This window comes from Danio rerio, chromosome 8, assembly GCF_052040795.2.
Source record: "Danio rerio strain M-AB ecotype USA chromosome 8, GRCz13ab, whole genome shotgun sequence".
Lineage (NCBI taxonomy): Eukaryota > Metazoa > Chordata > Actinopteri > Cypriniformes > Danionidae > Danio > Danio rerio.
The window spans coordinates 34306592-34331508 of record NC_141028.1 but is presented as its reverse complement, the minus strand read 5'-3'; the positions used below and the strand labels follow the sequence as shown (position 1 = coordinate 34331508).

Sequence of the window (24917 nt, the reverse complement as noted above, 5' to 3'; positions counted from 1 at the left end):
GATCACTAGTAGGATGTGTCATTATTTGTAACAAGATGGTTTCTAAAACAAAATCTGTCATTGTTATCTTCATTCTCATCTTCAGCGATTTACAGTTTTTCGCGGTAGTAGCTCTCTCTGTCATCCGAAGCCAGAAGGCGCTGAGTGATTGACAGCTGATATTAACCAATCATTCGCGTTCAGTGCTAGAGCAGTGTTGGGCCAATAAGAAGAGCGCGAAGGCGGGGCAAGCATTACGGACTTGGATTTGTTTACTGCAGCAAGTTGACATGACAACTGTTTTAAACCATTCCTGAGCGCTGCGTTTCGCGTTCCAAGTGCAGACAAAAAGCTTAGACATGCATTCTGCGTGAATGTCTCCCGAATCCGTGCATGTCCTGAACATTTTAAGCACATTTTAAGCACTCGCAGAAATGCTCCCAAATATATTTTAAGGTCGATAGATAAAAATTCGGGCGCATATGCGACCATATACCATATACATATACATATATATATATACATGCATACATACATGCATGCATGCATACATGCATACATACATACATACATACATATATACATATACCGATGTGCTGAAATACAGCCATATCGCACTGCTACGAGTGTGATATATATAAAAACAAAATCAAACATGGAGAGTCTCAAAAACTGCTTTTTTCCGCCTTAGATTCAAATCATAAGCTGACATTTAAAAAGCTGAGCAAGTATCTTTTAGACTTTAGATCTGTAGTGTCTGCTATTTGCTGGCTGTATGTGGCCGGAGTAATACACAAAGGGTAAAGAGGCTGTACGGGTGCTGATATTACAGAAATATATCACGGCTTTTAGCCAATCAGATTCAAGAACCAGACAGAACTGTTGTATATATGTATATATATATATATATATATACAGAAGAAGTCAGAATTATTAACCCCCCTTTAAGTTTGTTTTTCTTTTTTAATATTATTATATAGTTAACAAATAATAGATAACAAATGCAAAAATAGCCCAAAGGTTCTCTTTTGTTGACATCAGCCAGTTTATTAGTGCTTCTCAGTGCAAGTTTGGGAAGATGCTTAGTGCACGTTTTGTTCCCAAATGCACAGTATAAGTGACCCAGAGCATTATAGAAGCAGATGCAGAGATGTGATTGTGTAGATCAGCATGTTCTGTGTGTGAAGTCAATGCAAATTGCTCAGAGACACAGAAAATATGGGTCATTTCTTACGCCGAAACCTGCTGTGTATATATTGATTAAATTGAATTGCAGCCTTTTTGATTTGGTAATAGCACTAGCCCATACTGTGATTTTTGGCTTTGACTAATCATGCACCCTCCTTGTTAGAAGCTAAAATCTATGTACTGAATTCAAATTATTCGAATAACTGAAGTCTTCAACTCAGTTCCAGAATTAAGTCTTTTTATAGCCCAAGTACCTGCCCTTATTGATTTTTCGATTGATTATGTCAGGTTTCCGGAAGGCATAGAACATATGATTTGACATGTATGCCGAATGTTGAGCTTGACAGACTTTCCTAAGGTGTGATATTTTGAGCTCCTTTTTCCCCTATGGGAGGTCAATGTCTCAGCTTGTAGTAATAGATGCTGAAGGCCACAGTGTCGGGTCTTACTCCATGACCCCTCCTCCATTGCTAACTATTGATTGTGTTGGCAGGAGTGATAGATAGCCTGGAAAACCAGATGTTCTTTTTTCCCCGTTTTGTTTTTCATGTGTTTGTGTTGGTGGGTAAATGTTTGTTTAAGGGTTGTTCATGTGCTGAATGCTCCCCGATGCCCTTGTCTCATTCTGTTTCTCTTTGTTTCATTCAATGTTTTACAGCCATCCACAGAAGTACTTTTCTTGGACATTTTCCACAACTACAGTCAGACTTTGACACCCGTTCTTCTGGAGATGGTGCAGAATCTTCAAGGTTGGTTTTGTTATTTTTGTGTTGATTTCAGATCTTGAATTTCACAAGACTAGCATCACAGATTGTGTTGAAATGAAAGAATCACTGCTTTTAGAATAGTTGGAGATAGAAACATTGCATTTTTTTTATTTATTTCTTACTAATGTTTTGTAACTCTGTGATATATATTGCGATATAAATACAGTTTCACTAGATGACTTGAATAACTATTTGGAAAGAATTTATAATTTTAGATTGATTGGGATGATTCTATATCTACAAGCATTGATAAATTCAATAATTAAAAATAAACCAATTAAATAAGAAGCGTTTCGTTTTTTTTCCAGAGGAGTCTAAGGTCAAGTTTACATGGTCAGGTCTTAATGCCCAATTTTGGTTTGTTGTTTATATCAGATTTTTTTGCCTGTCCGTTTACAGATTCTTTCAATTATGACCCTTATCTGATTTATGTGTTTACACTTGCCATAAAATTCATGATGTCGCACATGTGTAAAGGTGGGTTCTAGCATATGCGCCACACTAGCCACGATGGAAGAAAATCTTATCTTTTAGCTCTGCGAATTATGCGAAGCCAACTTTATAATGATTTTGAGGCAATTAGGAATTTGTGGGTACGCGAGAGATCTCAGATCTGGTGGGAGCAAATTGTGGCGGGCTTTGATGAGGAGCAGTGGGTCCCAACTTTTAGGATGAGCAAACCAACATTTGATATACTGTGCCAAAGCTTCTCCACATACCTGTCCTACAGTGACACATCACATTTTACATTGTCACAAGACGGAATGCCTCAATAAATCTGATGTGCCTGTTTACATGATAGTCGCATTGTCACATGATTTATTTCAACATATAAAGGAGGCCTGAGACAGATCTTGAAATCAGAATGCATGCATTTTTGTGCTTACATGGTCATAGAACAGATCAGATCTCTGTCACATGTAAGCATAAAATTGGAATTAAGTCACATTTAACTGGCAGTGTAAACGGGGCCTAACTGTATTCTGGTATACAGTAATTGAATAATAAAGTGTCAAATAATACTGCATTATCTTCGTTGCATACATAATTAACATTAATCATTATTAGTTTTTCCAAAATTACAAATGCTACAATTTCTTATTCTTGAATGCTTTTAAAGTCCTTATAAAGGCCTTAAAAAAAACTAAAATAAAAGGCCTCAATAAACACTTGAGAAATTATCAATTATAATCCAGACTCAACATTGGATATCCTGCATTGTGACTATTGTGAATGATCACATTGCAAAATATTGCGCAGCCCTAGTTGGAGATATTTTTTCAATCTAAAAAAAGGAAAATTATATATATATGTATATGTATATATATATATATATATATATATATGTATATATATGTATATATATGTATATATATATATATATATATATATATATATATATATATATATATATATATATATATATGTATATATATATGTATATATATATATATATGTATATATATATATGTATATGTATATATATGTATATATATATATATATGTATATATATGTATATATATATATATATATATATATATATATATATATATATATATATATATATATATATATATGTATATATATATGTATATATATATGTATATATATATATATATATATATATATATATATATATATATATATATATATATATATATATATATATATATATTGTTGAAATCAGAATTATTAGCCCCCCTTTGCTTTTTTTTTTATATTTCCCAAAGGATGTTTAATAGAGCAAAGAAATTTTCACAGTATGTCTGATAATATTTTTTTCTTCTGGGAAAAGTCTTATGTTTTATTTGGGCTAGAATAAAAGCAGTTTTTAATTTTTTAATGCCATTTTAAGGTCAAAATTATTAGTCCCTTTAAGCTATTTGTCTTCTGAACAAACCATCATTACACAATAATTTGACTAATTACCCTAAACTAAACTGCCTAGTTAACGTAATTAACCTAGTTAAGCCTTTAAATGTCACTTTAATCTGGATAGAAGTGTCTTGAAAAATATCTAGTCAAATATTATTTACTGTCATCATAGCCAAGAGAAAAGAAATTAGACTCTTGAACTCCTTGATTTTGATCGTGGGATCATGTCTACTTTATGTGAACACTTCAGACTGCTTCATATAATACAATACATTGATTGTGATGTCAGGGCACTCATTTCTTTTTTTTTTTTTTTTTGCTCACTCTATTCAATAATTCACTTACTCAGCTGATTCACTCACTCCATTCATTAATTCACTTATTCAACTGATTCACTCACTCATTCCTTTTTTTACTCACTCCATTTATTACATCACTCATTCAACAGATTTTAATTCGCCAACACTCAGAATTATTCTGTCATTTTTTCACTCATTCACTCAAATAGATGCTTGCTGATTGATTCACTCACGTATTTCTTCTCACTCATTCCATTCATTTATTCAATAACTCTCTCTCTTTTTTGCTCACTGATTCAATCATTTATTTCTTCTCAGACTCATTCCAGTCATTAATGTAGCTCTTTTACTTATTCTTTTGCTCACTGATTCACTCACTCACTACATTCATTAACTTGCTCGCTTGCATGCTCACTGATTCACTCACTCATTCCTTCTCTCTCTCATCAGCTCATTACTTCACCAACTTTTACTGATTTACAAATTGATTCAATAAATCTTTCACCTACTCTCCATTCATTAATTCAATGATTCACTCACTCTATTTAAGAACTCGCTCGCTAACTGATTCACTCATTTCTTCTCTCACTTGCTCAATTCATTAGTTCACCAAATCACTGATTCAGTCACTCACTCATTGCCCCCAACTCATTTACTCACCCATTCTTTCTCTCACTCATTCTATGCATTGATTCACTTACTCTTTCACTGATTCGCTCACAAACTACATTCATTAACTTGCTTGTTTGGCAAACAAAAAAGAAATGTGCGCACATCTAAAAATCTCAGAGGCAAGTGCTTGATGAAAAATAAACAATTTAGCAAAAGATCAAAAGAAAATCGACACACTGCCACTTTAGCTCTTAAAAGTCTTTTAATATCACATAGCACAAGGTTTTGTCCTACATGGTCTTCATCAGGTAAATCAATACAAATTTGAGTACTCGAGAAACAGTAGCTGCATCCCAAATCGCATACTTATGCACTATTCTACGCCATTTTGTAGTATAAATAATGTAAGTAGTGCGTTCACACTGAAAACTCTATAATAATAATAATAAGAGCACTTTAATTACCTGGATGATGCACTCATTCAGCCGCTAAAATGAAGTGTGTAATGATGGACACTTCACGCACTCAAAGACCGCAGGTTTGCTTACGTAGCGGAAGGGGCTGAGCTATCGAACACGCATGTTGGATAACTTTATTTTGGATAGTGAAAGCAAAATTCTCCTATGAGAGTGATTATAGCGCCTCCCAATGGTGAATGCGGCAATACTCACGGCAGGTATTATTTGATAATTCGGTCGTTTATTTCACTGATTTGGCAACCGTCAAACGTCATCAGGGAAACAGTTTGAATTTCCTCTTAGTAAAAAAAACATTAGTGTGCCATTTGGGATGCGACTACATACAAATGCTATCCTGTTGAGTGTTTGAGTGCTTAAGTACAGAGTGCATGAGTGCATAGTGTATAGTGTGCCATTTGGGACGCAGCTACTCACTGATTGACTCACTCACTCACTTCATTTAACTTGCTCACTAACTGATTCACTCACTTATTCATCTAGTTCACTACTTCTCTAAGTCTCTGATTCATCTAATCCGCTATGTTTACCCATTGCTTTATTTACTCATATTTCATTTGTTAATTTACTAAAGTACTGATTTACCCATTCACTATTTTAATTCACTCCCTCACTAATCCTCTTTGGCTCATTTTACTCACTTGCTCATTGGCTCACACGTTTGCTCACTATATGTAATTTAATTAATTCATTTACAGTATATAGAAATATATTGGTGTTGTGAACATATGGCTTGGTTCCAGTTTTTGATATTTTTTTCTAGCAGGGATGTATTCATTACATCAATTACTAAAAAGTGTGCATTTTCATGCATGAATCCTGGAATTCAAGGACACGATGAATAGATTAGACAAGTCAGTGCTTTTGATGTGCTGATTAAAGACTTAGTGATCAAAAAAAAGTCACTGGTTAAATGAACTGTCATTATATTAATAATGAGAGTAGATAATAAAAGAAGTGTCACATCTGGAGTGGGAGTAGTTGAGAACACGGTGAAAACAAGTGTTATTTTTAAACTGACGGTTGATTTACCAACAGTTCACACTGCAGGTCCCTTTTTATCTATGCTAATTAACATGTTACTTTCTCACATGAAATATTTTGAAGAGCCACTCGTGTGCTACAGGAGGCGACAGTAAAAAAAAACATGCTCAAATGCCACATGCTTTTTACAAAATCCCTTTTTGAAGTTTTTCAGCATGGAAGTACTCTGTCATTTCTAGCTTCCGGCTGACATTAGCTTTGAGAGGATGGGTTGACACCAAATGACACACGCAAAGCCATCAGTTCTTCAAAGCTCTTTGTTTCCAAATGAGGGGTTTTCTCTACTTTTTTATGGGGGAGAAACTGACAGAGTCATCTGGGGTTCTACTTTAGATGTGGACTTTTTGATTGTAGCCTTACAGGGCAAATGTCAGCTTTTTAAAGCACACCCTGATGTGCTAAAGTGGGTCCAGGGTTACAGCTCTGTTTAGCGCTGCATGCAGCAATTAGGCTCGCACTTTAAGCCAAATACAAGGATCATCTAACAAATGTTACGCTCTCATTGCTTTTGATCTGGCTCCCTAATTAATTAGTGAATGACTTAAATGAGCTTTTCGTGTAAATTAGTTGATTAAAATTTGCTGTCATGATTAAATTTGGATGATGTGCTTAGCCATATTCATGTGGCCATTTGAAAGAGTCTTAAGTGTTTTGAGATAAGGAATTAGATTTTAGCATGGGGCTTGTCATTTGTGTTTTGATATCTTGTTAATATTAAGGACAATAGCAGGTGCTATTTTTGCAAATTGTATGTCAGAGCGTGAAATAACAAAAGCACACATTAAGAGGATGATTCTGCTAATGACCCCTCAGTTAATCTCCTACTCGTAATTTGCTAGCTTCATGAGTTTTCTTTCCCTGGGTTATAATTTTACTTGGACAATAAGGAGTGTCACCCGCTCATTGTCACTTTGGGATGGCTAATTATGATTGGCTAAGGGAAAAGGGACAAAGGTTTTATGCTATTTTATTTCACGCTTTAACGCTTTTAGCAATGTTTGCAAAGTGGCTGTTTGCAAAGTAGTTAAGTCAAAGTTAATACAGATGTGGGAGTTGTAGATGTTTCCAAAAAGCCTGAAGCACATTGTGTGCAGACAGTGAAGGACCAAAACTAAATGCACTCTTTCTCTCTGTTTTAGGCCCCAGTAATGTGGAAGACCCAGTGCAGATGCTCATGAAGGATGCAGGTACAGTCATGCTTTTCTTGTTACCTTTGCGCTCTGACTGAAATATGAGTGATGTCTATGACTGAAATAAGAAATTTTATGTTCAAGATTCACTATAATGAATAAAAAAACAGATATCCGACATGGAGGGTGGGTTGATGAATAGAAATGAATGAAAGAACAGATTTGGTGGACTGATGGATGGAAGAAAGGGTTGGTGATTGATTCATTTTTGGATGTATTTGAAAATGGATAGGAGGATGGATAAAAGGATGGACGAATGGATGGGAAAAATAGTGGGAGGATGGATGAAGATGGATGGATAAATACCCAATAGATCAAGATGGATATGGATAAATGGCTGGATAAAGATGAATGGTTAAACGAATACATTTGATGGATGCATGATTGGAAAGATTAAAGAAATATAATGGATAAAATGAAGAATGGAGTGGATTGATGTAAAGATGAATAGATTGATGGACACATTGGTGGATTATTGAAGAATCAAAAGGTTGGTTGAGAAAAAGGAAAGGATGGATGGATTTAACAATAAATGAAAACATGGATAAATAAGTAATAAGGTAAGTATTAGGTAAGAAGGTAAGTAATAGAGTATTGATAGGTGGATTAATGTATGAAGAAAATGATTCATAGATGATAAATCTATCAATTTGTAATTGGTGGATGGATGGATGGAATAATGTATGGGTGGACATGTATGTACTGTATGTTTGATTGGTTGGATGGTTGATGTGCATGGCTGAATGTTATAGGAACGGCCAGATAAATGAAATGATGGATGGATGACATGGTGGATGGATAGATGATGGACTGATGGAAGAAATGAGTGGTGGAGTAGGAGTATGAATAGTAGGTTCTGATAGATAGAGAGATAGGTAAGTTTATGAATGGATTGAAAGTATGAATGGGTTGGATAGAGATAGGTAGATTGGTAAATGGTTGAATAGATTGGATAAATGGATATGGAGACAGATGGATGGATGGATGGATAGATGAATGAATAGATAGAGATGGATGTATGGATAGAGATGGATGGATACAAGCTGAAGCTGATCGGTCAATTCTTGTCACGTGACTTGCAGTGCGCTTGCAGAATTTATTCAAATTGCTTGCGTCTGGTCTGGAAGGTATGAGTGAGTCACCAAACTCTAAAAAAGATGCTATATGCAAACTGCCATTAAGAGGCCGCAGTGATTTGCAATCTCCAGTAGTTGATCTTTTTCCACAGACATGCTGGATTCACCTGAAGTGTTGACAAATGGGTTGCGGATCCATTCCTTGGCAATTTGCTGGTCCTTTACTGGGCCTTTTCCTCTTAGCAAAGGAACTTTCCAAAGATGTCTGTACTCATTTTGCTGCTTGTAGGTTAAATTTGGGCACTCAAGTGACCTGAGATGTATATATAATATGTATATATAATGTATATAGAATAAGGTCATTTTTCAAAATAAAAGATTTTTCAAGATAAAAAGATAGTTCAGACTCGCCTAATAAATAAAACAGAAATAATTATTATTGATTTATGTGGTGTGGCCCAGTACCAATTGATCAATGGACCGGCATTTGTTTGTGTCCTGGTGGTTGAGGACCACTGCGTTAATTCACTAATGTGCTGATTCAGCCATACATTATTTTAATTTGCTCCCTCACTTACTAATGCTCATTGGCTCACTTTACTCTCTTGCTCATTGGCTCACACACTTGCTCGCTATATGTAAATTTAATTCATTCATTCACAGTGTCTAGAAATATATTGGTGTTGTGAACCTGGATTGATTGATTGATTGATTGATTGATGGATGGATGGATGGATGGATAGATGGATAAATAGATAGAGATGGATGGGTTGATAGATAGAGATTGATGGAGAGATAGAGATGGATGAATGGATAAACATTGGTGTATGGGTGGATGAATAAAGTATGAATGGGTTGGAAAGAGAGATAGAGAAAGGGTAGATTGTTAAATGGTGGATTGAAACATTTAATAGATTGGATAGAGTGATGTTGATGAATGGATAAATATTGATAGCTGGATGGATGGATGGAGATGGATTGATCGGTAGAGATGAGTGAATTGATGGATAGAGATCGGTTGATATATAGAGATGGATGAATGGATTAAAATTGGTGTATGGGTGGATGGATAAAGAATGATTGGGATGGATAGAGATCTCAGAGACAGGTAGATTGGTAAGAGGTGGATTGGAAGGTTGAATGAATTGGATAGAGGGATATGAATACAGATATGGATAGAGATAGATAGATAGATAGATAGATAGATAGATAGATAGATAGATAGATAGATAGATAGATAGATAGATAGATAGATAGGTAGATAGGTAGATAGATAGGTAGATAGGTAGGTTTGTGAATCGTGGATTGAAAGGTTGAATGGATTGGATACAGGGATATGGATAAATTAATATAGATGGATGGATGGGTGGATAGATAGTTTTCTGATTTGTTGATCTGCTACCTATTTTAGCTAATTGATCATTTCCGTATTTATTGTGGTTTAAAAAAATGACTGTACAAAACTTTAAAAAGAGCTTTAACACCACTGTTTATTTATAAATGATCAAAACAAAGTCGTTCAGTTCAAAACAATTAAATGGTAACTTTTTTTCTTTTCTTTTTTCTCTCTCCAGTGTACAATGCCGTGGGGTTAGCCGCTTATGAATTGTTTGACAACGTGGACTTTGATCAGTGGTTCAAGAACCAACTCCTGGGGGAGCTGCAAGTCAGCCATAACAGGTATGAATTAATAAGCAATCAGTATTCTCCTCTGAGAGCTGTTCATACCTCGTAACCTTCATAAAGAACTCTCGCAAATCTAACATCTGTGTTAGTGAATGAATTGAGGAATGCTGAAAGTCGCAGTATGACGTTTCACATCAACAAAAGGAAACATCTTAAGCATTGTTTTCTCAACATGAAACGATAGGCACTGCCATTTTCTACTGATGTGAATGAAGTGATGTCACTTCGCAGGTGCATTCAAAGAAGTGCTTGTACGCAATGATAAGGTCTGACCCTCCTACAGATAAAAGTCTAAAGCTTGCTCTCAGAAGTCTTTTTTTTTTTACTTCTCTTTATTGCATTACTCGTCTTTGAGCTCAGGTAGGCATTTTATCAAAAAGAATGTAGGATGAAGCCCATCGCCTTCAAGTTTCTTTGTGTTTTGCTATGAGTCTTTCTGGAAATCTCGCTTGGTTACATAAAAGCATGCAGGTATACACCTATAGTTTAATAGCTTTATTTTGTGCCCCCGGGAGTTTGAAATAGTGCAGGATAACATCAAATTGGTGAACGAGGACAACCCCCTGCAAAGAGCTGATATCTTTCAGTTTTTCTCCAGTCTTTTTAAGAAGCACACAAAGATATCGAGATTTAGATAAACCTCTCAGACGGGAGCCTGGGTAATCTTTACACTGCACCTCAATGGCATTTACTCCCACTTTACAATGGCAGTATTATATCAGCTGTGCTTGATGGATTGGTTAAACAGCGTTCTTCTGGGAGACTCCAGTGGTGCATTTGATGAGGTTGGGAGAGCTGAGAAAATCTGAAGTATCGGATTTGTAAAATAAACGTCCTGTAGGGAAAGGTGATGCAATATTCATTGAAGGCCATGGGGGTTAGGGAAGGAAAGTTAGCATTTAAAAAAGAAAAGAGAATTTATGAATGGAACATAAGTAGGTGTGGAAGTACTGGAGTGTGTCTTCGCTGCAGACTGTAGCACGATGACGTACGGGATCAGGTCTAATATGTAGTAGATGTGCATGTGTGATCGGTTGTTGCAAGAAACGAGAATTATTTATGTTAATTATTGAATTAGCCATTACGTTGTGCGTTATTAACATCTACATCAGGAGTGTCCAAACTCTGTCCTGTAGGGCTGGTGTCCTGCTGAGTTTAGCTCCAACTTGCTTCAACACACCTGCCAGGAAGGTTTATATCTAGTAAGAGCTTGGTTCAGGTGTGTTTGATTAGGGTTGTAGCTAAACTTTCCAGGTCACTGGCCCTCTAGGACCTGGTTTGGACACCACTGATCTACACCTACCCAAAAAAATAAGCATGAAAGCATGTTCATGATTAGAACTTGCTGACGTGAGACGTCTCCCCCAGCCAATGAGAACATTCAGACACATTCACATCTGTGCTGTTTATAAAAATAAAGCTTTTGAATATTTTTTCACACACATTTAGCTGCTAGATGTTAGTCAGATAACCTTTCTATGTTCCTTCTTAATGCCAACTGTAAAATATCATCGATAAAATGCTTATGATAAACCGCTGTTTGTTTACCTTCAAGCTCTGCTTCGGTTGCATGATGCGTGTGCACGTAAACAAGTTCTCTGGTGAGCGCCAGCACACACACACACACACATTATGTACATCCTGATATGCAAGTGTTCCTCTACGTTTTCATCCATATTGTTTATAATACTGATCCATCCACAGAATTTGTAATGTAGTCAAATGTGTAAAAATTCAGCTGCGGTTAGCACTCTGGATGTCTCTGGGACAAAGTAGCTGCATAAAGCCTAAAGCTTTAAATAAAAGTGAAACCATCAACAAAAGCCAGACCCCTTCTATGTTTACAAATACAAGCGCAGTCATTTAGAGGCCATTTCTGGTTAATGATGTCAGAACTTGCGGTATTTTAGAATGGATGTGTCGATTGTCTTTTCCAGAAAAATTCCAGAACGTTCTTGCCTGTGTGAAAAGCGTTTTTTTTTTTTTTTATTTACCGGTAAAGTCTCCCTTTAAATTTTCCCGATATTTCCTGATATAACTGTGTGAAAAGGGGTAATGTTTACACCTAATCTATCCCTAAATCCAACCGTCACTGTAACATGGACATTACAATGTCCACTACATGCTGCATACACAAACACGATTTAGTGTAACATGCTTATATTTTAGTTTACCGAGTCAATATACACAAAAAATTATTCAACTTAAGTTTCTTTAACCAAGATTTTCTTTATTTAAGTTAAATTATTACTGAAACATTTTTTAAAAATATGTGTTTAGGTGTAACAAGGGTTTTTTAAAGTATACCTTGCTGAATTAGTTCACTACAAGATATTAAAGAAATTGTTGCTACTGCAATTTTTTTCCCCCCAATGAAATGTGTAGCTTTACACAAAAGCTTTTTGTTTTTAATATATTATTTTATTCCTAAATTTATTATAATTTTTGTCAAACTTTTACGGTATTGGTAAAAGATGCCATTTTTGCTGTCGGTATCAAATTAAATTGACAAGTTATTTTTTTAGACCGCATATTCAATGCAACAGTTGACAAATGAAAATTTTTTGGCAAGATTCAAGTCAACATTATAGATTTGTCTTTTATAGATTATATAATGATAGATTGTCTATTTTTACAAGGACATTAGACAATGTAAGTGCATTCTTTTAGTTGGATCTTAACTTCTGAATGCATTATGAACAGACCTTAGGTGATTTCTCTGCATAAAAGACTTGTGCATGGCAGATTCCTGCTGCTGCATCTCTAATAAGGTAGGTAATTAAATATGAAAGAAATGTGGATGATATGTCGAGGTGATTGACAGGGAGAGTAGCTAAGCCACATAGCGGCCCATTAATGAGGAAATAGTATGTCCCATGGCTAACACACTCTTGTTACACACTCAAAAGTATGTACTTGTTTTTTTATAAACAAGTACAGAGTTTTAGGTTGTAGTATAAATAGATGAATTTGGACTTAGTGAAATAATAATAATAAAAAATGTATACATATATACATATAATGTAAATTTGACAAATTATTGTAGAAATTGTTCTATATTTTAAATCTTGTATTGAAAAGCAGGACTTGAAGCATATAGGCTTGCATCTAATGATCAGATACTCAATATTAATCAGATTTTGGCACACAAAGCTTTGGGCCATCCCTAGATTCCACATTCTGTTATTTTCCCCCCAGCACTACTCTGCATGGCCTGATGTAGTTTTTATGTTTCGGTGACAGTTCTGTGGGAGGACAGGGATAAGATACAAAATGTAAAAATAGGTAATGAAGACTGTGGCTCAACACAAAGACTCTTTTGTGACTTTAGATAGAGCGAGAGAGAGTAGAGGAGAAACAGACCTCTGTTGTGGAAGATCTCATTATGATCGCATTTGAAACCATGACTGCCGGTTTCTCCTGCCATTTACTGCTGTTTGCTTTTGTGTGTCTGTTTCTTTTTCCTATTGAGTAAAGAGAGAGGGATTTAAACCTCATTTGCATATTTCATAACGGTGATGTTAACATTTAAAGACTGAAATTAAAATGTAAGTTTTGTGGCTTTAAGTCTGTTTATTTTAGGTCATCTTCGCTACTACGTTTGTAAAGTTTGAAGTTAGAAGGAATTTTTGAAGAAATTAAATATTTATTTCAACAAATATGTGTTTAATTAAATTGATGAAGTGGCGTTAACTAAATGTATAGGGTATGCAGGATATATGTGTATTTCTAGTTTATATAAAAATTAAGATTTTATTTTGTGTATCCATCTAATAATCTCTAAAAATATGCCTTATGGTTTCATGTTACATTGACTGCAGTAACGTCTTCTAAGCTGCCATTTTATTAATTCAGTGTGTTCAGCTTCAAGCAACTGCTTTACCCGTCTTGCTGTGAAACAGGGCTCATTGTCCTTTATGAAAACAGTTGGGTGATGAATGCAGGGAAGTAACTATATGTTGCTAAAAGAGCTTTTGATAATCTTTTGCATTCACACAGTCATGTATGGCAACTCTATGGCTCAGTGGTTAGCACTGTTGCCTCAGAATGTCGTTGGTTTGAGTCCTGGCTAGTTCAGTTGGCGTTTCTGTGTGGAGTTTGCATGTTCTCCCCATGTTCCTCTGTGTGCTCTGTTTCCGCCCTAGTTCAAAGACATATGCTGTAGGTGAATTGAATAAACTTAATTTGCTGTAGTGTATGTGTGTGCATGTCAGAGTAAATGGGTGTTTCCCAGTACTGGGTTATAACTGCAAGTGCATTCGCTGTGTAAAACACATTCTGGATAAGTTGGCGGTTCATTACACTGTGGTGACCACTGATGAATAAAGGGACTAAGCCTAAGGAAAATAAATAAATGATCAGTCATGTATCTGTGTCAGAGTCTCCTAATCAAAAACATTACCTAACCATGACACTTCACTTCCATCTTTCACTGACTTCTTTGGGTTCAGACTTTACCCAGTTGAACATGATGTTTCCATCGGACCCAAATAAATCCTGAAACTAAGTCCTGATTCTCTTGGTGTGCTTTCACATTTGGTTCGATTTCATGGTTCACACTTGCGTTTGATGGACATTCCCCTCCTCCCCTGCCCCATCTGAACTGTGTTCGCATGGTGGTTTTTGTTTCTGAACCCTGATACATTTGCATCATCAGTAACTGCTAAGTAATGCTAGGTAAAGCATGCCTAAAGTTTGAACTTTGAAAATCTAGTTTCGTTTTCAACATTGGGCTTATTTGTTATGAATGTAATTCAAATTAAGTAGAAGAGAGTTGTTTTCTGCTTAAGCTGAGCAGAAAGTTAGACATTCATTCCCTCTGCTTGCAGCGTGTCAGATATGTGTGTGAGAAAAGTGAGTGAATAAGCACATACTTTTGACCAACAAATACTTTATTAGTAATGGTTCACTTTAGTGATTTTGTGTAATTGTTTAGTAGTGGACCTTAATCCAGACCACCTTTTTCCGGAGGACTTTGGATATAGTTTGCAGGTTTTTCACACCCAAGTTTGGAAAGCTTTGTTCACTCTAGCTAAGCCAGGGGTGTCCGAACTCTGTCCTGGAGGGCTGGTGTTCTGCAGATTTTAGCTCCAACTTGGCTCTACACACCTGCATGGATGTTTCTAAAAAGTCTAGTAAGAGCCTGATTAGCTAGCCCTGGTGTGTCCGATTAGGGTTGGAACTAAACTTTGCCGGACACCGGCCTTCCAGGACTGAGTTTGGACACCTCTGAGCTAAGCAAACCAAACTCTGACATCAAACAGACACTAGTGGACAACAAAAGTGCAGTGTGAAAATGATATACAGACTCTTAAGGCCGGTTTATACTTCTGCATTAAGTGCACAGGGTCGGTCCAGCGTAGCCTACAATTGCACACCCTTTGCTGGACTCTGAAGTCCACCTCTCAAATAACATAATTACATGATGCAACAATGTAGAGCACATATCTGTGATTGGTCAGCTTGGTATAGCGGTGATGAGTGTAGGCTGGGCCAAGAGCCACTGGAGTGGAATTAGGTGGTTGTTGCAAGTTTTTAAAAGTCTGGAGCCACATGAGGAGAAGCTCTGGATCAATGCTTTTGTTTAGTGTTATTTTTTTTAGCCTGTTGATTTCTCTTGCCTTTCTTGTGGAATAGCTAATGCTAAAGTGACTTCAAATGCGTTTCAAGTGAAAATTCAAAAGACCTACAAAAAAACTTAACACGGTATAGAAACCGCACTGTCTTGCTAGCATTTGTAAATGTTGTTGCCAGTGCATAGACATGGATAAATATGCACAGAAATATAAATGCTAACAATGGCTAACGTGGCAAACGTCAGCTAACTACAAGTTATGTGTGGGGTACACTTGTCACAGAAGAATAAATCAGGCTTTAATCTGTTCAGCATTGAACTGTTGAGCAATTCCAGCTGCAGTGTTCAATCCTCTGCATTATTCTCTCCTCTCATGCGTTTGTCTTTTGCCGACGACCAGCCTCTCTGACCAACTTGAATGAGTTAGCGAGATTTATAAAGATTCAATATTCCAGAAATCAGAGATTTGGAATGACCAGCTTTTGTTGCTATGGCTGAAAGGCTCACGCTATTGGCTTTCATCTGGACAATCTGCTGTTGGATGGTTTCAGTGACTTTAGAAGGGCTCACCATCTTGCAAAGTCTGTGAAACTGCAAAGTTGGGCTGCCACACTGCCAGATAAATAGGGTTCGTCAGATAATTAAAGCATCTCCGCCAGGTGCTAATTAACAACATGGAGAAATCAGGAAGTGTTTTATAATTTGATGCTTTATTTCACAACTTTAAAATGTACAATTTTTTTAAGTATGGCTGCACAATATATAATTTCAGCTTCAATATCGCAGTGTGTGCATCAATGCAGGATTTGCAACATTAAGTTGGGATTATAGTTGACCAGCACCACAGCACCACATGTGATTTGTGTAGTCACTGCATATATGTAGTCATATATATATATACACACACACACACACACACACACACACACACACACACACACACACACACACATAAACACATATATAAACACACACACACACACACACACACACATACATAACTATAATAGAGCGAAAGTTTATAATCTGCATGTGAGTTTAAAAGGCACCTATGATGAAAATAATCTTTTGGAAGCTGTTTGGATAGAACTGTGTGTAGGTATAGTGTGTCCACAGTCTTATTAGGGTAATAAAAACACAATAAATATCTTTTTAAAAATGTTCTGCCTTTAAAATAGGATCCAAATCCCTGCCTTTTTGAGGCCACCACAATGTGACGTATGGGAGTGCTGTTTTCCTGCCCACTTAACTGATTGACAGCCACGTATTAACATGTCTTCATAGTAATGTGCATAATCATAGCCACAAGACCGGACATGCACTATGCAACCGGGATTGTTCAGATCTGTTCAGCTCTCTGTGATTTAGCAGCACTTCAAGAATGAGTTTTACAAGTTCATGTTAATATTGTAAAACATCGCATGTTTGTAATAAACACAGCAAAATCGCTGTGCAGTTCAGCACCACATCCGCATAGTGTTAGTACAATTATAAAAGAAGACACTTCAATTCTTGTTTGTGGACGTTAAATCAGGTTTATGTTGTGCATTAACATAACGAATATCCATACAGTAGTGTATCTTAACATGTATTCTATCACATTTGTTGTGCAAAAAAGCTTAACATGTGCACGCATGTGAACTTTATAATGACATTGTGTGTGACTCGTTCTTGAAGAAAGGCTTGAATCAACTCCACAATAAATATCTCAAATAATGGGAAAATGGGAATGGGAAAGTTTTTACTGTAGTAAGGGAGGTCTGCTTCATTCTTGTCTGTTACTGTGCTGCTTTTGAGTGAGATGCAGCAGGAGAAGCTATACCCATCAGAGCAATCTCTAAGACTCTGACATGTACATGGGAATGGTGGGCGGAGAGAATTAGCTCGTTTGAATTAAAGGCACTAGCAACAAAAACAGCTACGATATCATAAAAGCTCAAATTTCCAATTTACAAAAAAGTATAACAAATAATCTGATAGGTATTTTGAGCTGAAACTTAACAGACACATTCTGAAGACACAACAGACTTATCTTAAACCTTGACCTTGGGGAGTAAAATTGTAATGTTTGTAGCTTTAACAAAGATGAATTGTATTTAAATACTTATCAGTGAAGTGTTATTTTACATTTGATTGGTTTGTTTTTGTACTGTTAGACTCTTTGAAACTGTTTAACACTGTTTAATAAAAACATCAGACCAATCATTCAAAAATTATGCATTATTATCTAAATAGAGCGATTGAGATCTTTTAGGAAAAATGTGTGAAAATTGGAATGTACATCTCACTGGAAAACAAATATCGCTTTTCTTGCTTTCTTTCTTTCTTTCTTTCTTTCTTTCTTTCTTTCTTTCTTTCTTTCTTTCTTTCTTTCTTTCTTTCTTTCTTTATTTCTTTCAGTAATATGCAGCCTTACTTTCAAGTGATATTGTTGGTCTTTAATTTTTGGGACATTAACGTATTTTCAAAGTTTGCATTTGTTTGTAACAACGGTATTTATGCCTTTCATTCATGTAGCCCCATGCATAACGTGCACAAGAGTGTTTGTATTGCTGATGATATATATGCAAAATCATGCATGTCAGTGGGCATTTGCGTGGCTCCAGAGGGGATCATTCAACCAATCGAGTGAGTGTAGTCATGGGCATTGAGGCAGTCTCTGCACGTGCTCTTGACAGAGCAAGCAAATGTACGCTTGCCACTCTTTAATCAGGCACATTTGTCACTGTCACGATGAGACAGTATGCCTGAGAAAGCCTCCAAGGGATTTTCAGAGAGACGTATGAGTAACCCTGGTGCTGACATCTGCCATCTGTGCCTTGGGCTTTGGGATTTGACAAGTTTATATTCAGCAGGAAATTACCGATATGTATTATACCTTCATAATTCGTCCCCAACTGTTTGTTGCGAGAAACGCCTGCCGATTCCTTGACCTTGTGCACTGTCATTTCTTCAGACTGGCAGCCCTCCAGACCCCCCGATTGATTCATCACTTCATTTGACCCGCTGTGTCACGAAGTCGAGACTCTTGCACTTTGCCTTGGCAGATAGATTATTTAAGTGCTGATCTCACGCCTCGGGGGTCAAAAAGGGCAGCTACTACGCTAAACAGGTGTTGCTTAAGACTGGATCGATAGAATAGGGAAGCCTGTTGCATCTGTCTACCTCTTTTATGGAAACTCATTTACCGGGATATGGTTAAGTATTCCCTCTAATGGATTATGGGCAGAGACACTATTAACCGGCCTGAAAAAAAAAAAAAAAAAAAACGCTTTGGAGATGTACAGTATGTATTGTACAATGGTAATGCACAATGGAAAATGCACAGACAATGGAATAATATTATTAGTCAGCTGTGATAGTGTGTTAGGACTGATTATAAGTTTAGATTTGCTCTTTCAAATCAGATGCACAAACTTCTTTTTATTACATTGAGACAAAAGTTGTGACAGTTGCATACCTCCCCTCCCATTTTTGCCAGGATTGTCCAGTATTTTACCATTCTATCCTGCTATCTTCCCATTTAAGTATTTTCCTGTATTCCTCCCATATTTTTAATCTTTGTAGGAAAATTGAAAGCAGCTCAAATGTGATATAATTGCATGAGCTGTTCAAGAGAATTATGCATTTGCTTTAGTTTGGCTTGAAACCATGGTGATATGAATTAGAGCTGGGCGATTTGGCCTAAAATCAAAATCTCGATTAATTGAACATTTTAACTTGATTACGATTAATGAATGATTATTATTATTTTATTTTTTTTGCCCTCGCAGTTCACTGACTGATTTTGTGCAGTAAATATTTTCACATATCACATGTGAATAATTTCTGAATGAAGGGTGCATTCCTTGATTTTAAAATAACTGAAGGAAACGCACACTAGCCACTATCCATGATTATTTATTGATCATCAATGCTGGACAAATGTAATTAAAAGACACATTGCCTAAAACCAACAGTCACAATATTCTTTATAAAAAAAGTTAAAATAAATAACTCACACTTTTGGAAATAAAATTATTTATTTTCAGTGCTTTTCATATTAAAAGTGGAAAATAAGCAGTATCTCTTAAAAAAAAATAGCTTTTGTATATCCTGAAAATATTTTAAACAGCACAATTCTTGCATCTTCTGTAAGCAAATATTTTAATGTAAATAATAATTTGAATAAGAGGGAAAATATGCTGTCTCAAGGCATCTCTGGCGCAGCTTCTAATCATCGTCAATGTAGTGCAAAGTAAGGCTCAGAAATAGGTCTGTCGTCCTACTTGACCAGAAATCAAATGTGGCTGCAAAGTGGCCACATAAGTAAAAATCAGCATTAGTTCTAATAGAGTGGGGTCACGTAACTCCACACGCAGTAGGGAAAGAAATTGTCCTGGAAAAATGTTTATCGATTATAGGTTCTAAATGTCTATTTCGATAACTCGCCCAACCCTAATGTGAGTATGAAAATGGCTGCATTTACTTAATTTCCATTAAAGCTTTGGGTCTATCGAGCTTCGTATACAGACAACTATCTTAAATCAGCTTCTGCACACGTGATTTGAAGAGGAGTGAAAGTGGACGCTTTGGGATTTGGGTGTGTTTTTAAACAGACTAATACATTTAATACTATGTACACAAATACTATTATTTTGCATCTTTTGTTTTAAACAAATAATTTTGTCTTAAATGAGCACAAACAATTAAAAAGTAATTGGATTTTTATTATTCAATCATTCATTTGGTCATTCATTTTCTTTTTGGCTTAGTACCTTTATTAATTCGCCGTCGCCACAGCGGAATGAACCACCAACTTATCGAGCAAATATTTTACGCAACGGATGCCCTTCCAGCATCAACCCAAGTCTGGGAAACAACTTTAGACACTCATTTACACTCATACAATATGGACAATTTAGCTGACCCAATTCACCTGTACTGCATGGCTTTGGACTGTTGGGGAAACCGGAGCACCAGTTGGAAACCCACACAAATGCTGGGAGAACATGCAAACTCCACACAGAAATGCCAACTGACCCAGCCAAGGCTCTAACCAGCGACCTTCTTGCAGCAACTAATAAATGAGCAAAGTAAGGCAGCCACTCATAGACCACCTAGACAGAATCCAAATCCAAACATGAAGTGTCTGAGGCCTGTTCCTCTTTTGGCTTCTTGTCATCACTTCTACTGTATCTTCCCACACCACATCCATGAGACTTGAGACCTGTGTGGCACACAGGTGACGCTCATCAGCGCTTACGCCACTGGTCTTGTTCCATTCCCATGGCTCTCTGCAATTTGGTGTGTGGTTTTCCAAACATGCTAACACTTGGTTCTCAACCAAGCAGAGAGATCCTTAGGGGCTCTCTTCATGTGCTGTGGGCCCTATAAACGAATCTTTACATCCGTCTATCTTTCAGTGTCTGCTGACAGCTTCTTCGGAATGCCCCTGTCTCCTTTTGCATTCTCACTTTGGTGGATAGTAGCGGGCTTCATTTCCAAGCAGACGGTGGTGGCTTCCCCAGCCTTTTTTACAATGGTGCTAAGCCCCCGATCCTCAGCTCTCTGGCAGATGGCAGCAGGCTCCAGCTCATGGCAGCTAATGATGGCTTCTTTGGCTCTTTTCCAGCAGTAGTGAATCTCCTGTCTTCTGCTCCTCCCCATGCTGTGAGACAGCAACATGCTTCGGTTTTTGTTCCGAAACCATGCTGCAGATAAACAGGCTTCTCCCCAGCTCTGGTTAACTCCCCAAGCTGCATTGCATCGCTCCTTCTCCCAGGTTTCGGCACCACTGTAATGAGGCATAACGGCTCTCTTGCTATCAGAAAGGAGTTAGAAAACCAACAAACATTTTAACACTTAATAAATAAATTAACTGACAACAAATAAAATGTTGCAGTCAGTCATCCATAAGGGATTGCTCCTGTTTGTTTAAGATTCATTTAAATGAGAAAGTATCACACATTAATATGTGCTATAATAAGCTGACAGAAAACCGGTTGATACATTGACATGTAGAGTGAAATCCGTAACTTAAGGGGCAACAATCTACTTCTGACAATGTTGATGCTTAGGCTATGCACTTCGAACCCTGACCATCAAGCAGTCCAGCAGGTGGGGCCACAAACCAAGCTCATGCAGCACTGATAGAATTTGCATTAATGCATTTGAAAACGTAATATTCTGTAGTCTGTAAAGATTTTACAATTTCAATTATCTACTATGTATTGTTTATTATTTTTTAATTTTAAGTATACGGTGGTCCCTCGTTGTTTACAGCAGTTACGTTCTAAAAATTACTCACAACTGGCGAAATTCGCAAAGTAGTTATTTTTTTTTTTACAATTATTAAAGATGTTTTAAGGCTGTAAAACCCCTCACTACACACTTTGTACACTTTTCTTAGACAGGGATTAACGTTTTCACACTTTTGTCTCTTGCTGAAACACTCAAAGTTCAAACTTTCGTAGAAAAAAAAAGTCCAGTATTATAGAATGAAACCAAAGATCAAAACCTGTTGTCAGGTGCAAAACTTCATCGCAGTCAGCAAAAGGTTCATAAAGCTTATTAGCTTTTGTGCGGATAATGTTGGCATCCAGCATAATGTTCTTTTTCCTGCAGTCATTTTTTTCTGATCCATAAAGCTAAAGTAGACTCCATCTTTAAAGGGGGTTGCTCACCCAAGATGCGCCGCGCACATGACAAGTAACACACACAGGATGCACACATTCGGATTTTATTTAAAAAAAAAAATTATTCAGATGGCGCTTTGTGGCTCGGCAGATATATGAACATTTCCTTGAGTGTCTGAGGGCACCGCATACAGCTTCCGACCTTTGGCGTCGGTGTGCGTACCTTGATATAAACCCATGTTTACAATTCCAAAATGCATGGCGCTGCATGGCATGGGACATCTGGTGCGCGACCCCCTTTACGATGGTCTTGCTGTGGACAGTTACAATGAAGGATTTACAGTAGAACACGGAACCAGCTTGAAGTGGAAAGCGCGAGTATGTCTGTGGTCTGGAGGTAATTTAAAGTTGATGACGACAACATTGCCATAACCACATTGTGTGATATGTAAGTTTGGGATTGCAAAGGTTGAGGTGGAAAGGAAAAGCCTATATTTAACACAACAAACCTGAAAAGATACCTCAAAAACAAACATAGACCCTCCATTCGAAATGCCATGAAAGCTCTGCCATCCCTTTATAAGAAGATTTCTGACAAACTACTTGTACTGTTATAAGATGTACCGCATGTTTCGTTAACCACAGACTTTCTGCGTCCTTGTTGAATCTCACACTGCTAGCGATTAAAGATTTATGACAAGCTGAATGCATTTTGTACTGTACTGTACAGGAGATACAGAGAAGATTGATTGACAATGGTCTACAGCCAATCAGGATGCAGAACACCATGTGCTGTAAAAAAAATATAATAAAATTAGGCATGTCAAATTGCACAAGAAAAAAATCTGCAAAACTGCGAAGCCACAGAAGGTGAACTGTTATAACAAGGAAACAACGTAGATGCAAAATAATCTTTTGCATGACTCTGGCACATTTCTATATTGCTACAGGTATTGTGTATTGTCCTTGTCAAATAAACATGAGAAAAAATGAATCAGTGGCAGTAATTTGAGTATTTGTAACTTGTTCCTCTACACCACTTGTCATGCTGTGTATTTTTTATTCATTAACACAAACAGCCTTGTACTATAGGATTCATTTGCTTGGACGGCTATTGTTTTGATGTATGTCTTTAATTTGCTAGCTCAAACCAGCTCGTAGGTAAATCAAGTTGTACTGCTTGTCTTCTAAGCTTGATTTTTATGTGCAGTGCTTGTGTATAACCTGAAAGTAGAGGTTATACACACTCCTTATCATTAGTCAAGAACTCTGAATCAAATGTTTGCCTCTTACTAGACTGAAATCCATCTTTGCTACCTTCTTTGAGTTCACGGAGACCGGTGTCCTTCCTGTGTCCTCATTGGGTCTCATACTTTGGTGCATGTGGATAATCGGGACAGTGTTCTGCGACCCTGGCCTCATGCCAGACTCTGTTGCGTTTCAAGTACAGTGCAGCAGCCACACTGCAGGCCAACTGGAAGAGCAGCAGCATGTGTGATGGCGATGGTCAGCATGTGACTCCATGCAGCATGAAGTGACCTTTTCAGCTCCGAGCTCTTCAGAGTGGCAGCTGTGGTGCCAGCTCAGCTTTAGGGGGACTAAACTGTGTTGAGTGTCACACAGATGTTACCTCATCTCGAACTCGCACCATGGGTTTATCACTTGACCCATTGCTTACAGTGGTGGGCAAAATTAGTTAAACAGTTTGTGTATTTGAGAGGTTGGCTGTTGCAATAAACATTAAACTAATGAAATGTCTATAGAGGAGGGTGTGACCTAAAACCAAAATGTCCATTAGTTAAACACACTAGCTTGATTTATATCATTTGTTTATTTGTTTTTTTTTATTATTTGTTCTTTTTTTCATTTAAAAAATCAAAAAGACATATCTATGTTTTTAAAAAACTAGTTTCACTTGAAATAAAACATAAGAAAATAATATTATTGGTAACAAAAATGGATAGCTAATATCTCTTGCAAACAAAATAACATTTTAAATCGCTAAACTGAAAATTAATACAATTTTAAATGATATGCAATCTCCGGTCACTTTATTAGGTACACCTTATTAACACCAAAAGGGTTGAATACCCTTTTGCCTTCAGAATGGTCTTAATCCTTTGTGGCCAAGGTTTAACAAGGTACTGGAAATATTCCTCAGAGATTTTGGTATATATTGACATGGAAGCATCATGCAGTTGCTGCAGATTTGTCGGCTGCACATCCATGATGCAAATCTCCCATTTCACCACATCCCAAGGGTGCTCTATTGGATTGGGGTCTGGTGATTGTGGAGGCCATTTTAGTACAGTGAAGTCATTGTCATGTTCAAGAAATCTGAGATGATTCATGTTTTATAACATGGCTGGTTATCCTGCTGGAAGTAGCCATCAAAACATGTGTACACTGTAATAAAGTGATGGACATGATCAGCAACAATACTCAGGTAGACTGTGGCATTGACGCGATGCACAATTGGTTCTAATGGGCCCAAAGTGAGCCAAGAAAATATCCCCCACAACATTACACCAG

At 36.9% G+C, this 24917-nt stretch overlaps 1 protein-coding gene across 4 annotated transcripts in view; it reads left to right on the top strand.

Annotated features, from left to right (window-relative positions):
- The window catches only part of ipo11 (importin 11), a 325228-nt gene that overhangs the window by 99632 nt on the left and 200679 nt on the right, over nt 1-24917 (top strand). For all 4 annotated transcript variants that reach the window (XR_015496986.2, XM_087263109.2, NM_001159661.1 and 1 more), the window contains 3 exon segments: nt 1826-1916; nt 7381-7428; nt 10082-10187. Coding sequence is in view for 3 of the 4 variants with exons in the window: in XM_087263109.2 (XP_087119235.1) it covers nt 1826-1916; nt 7381-7428; nt 10082-10187 (245 nt within the window). In the remaining variant the exon portion in view is untranslated.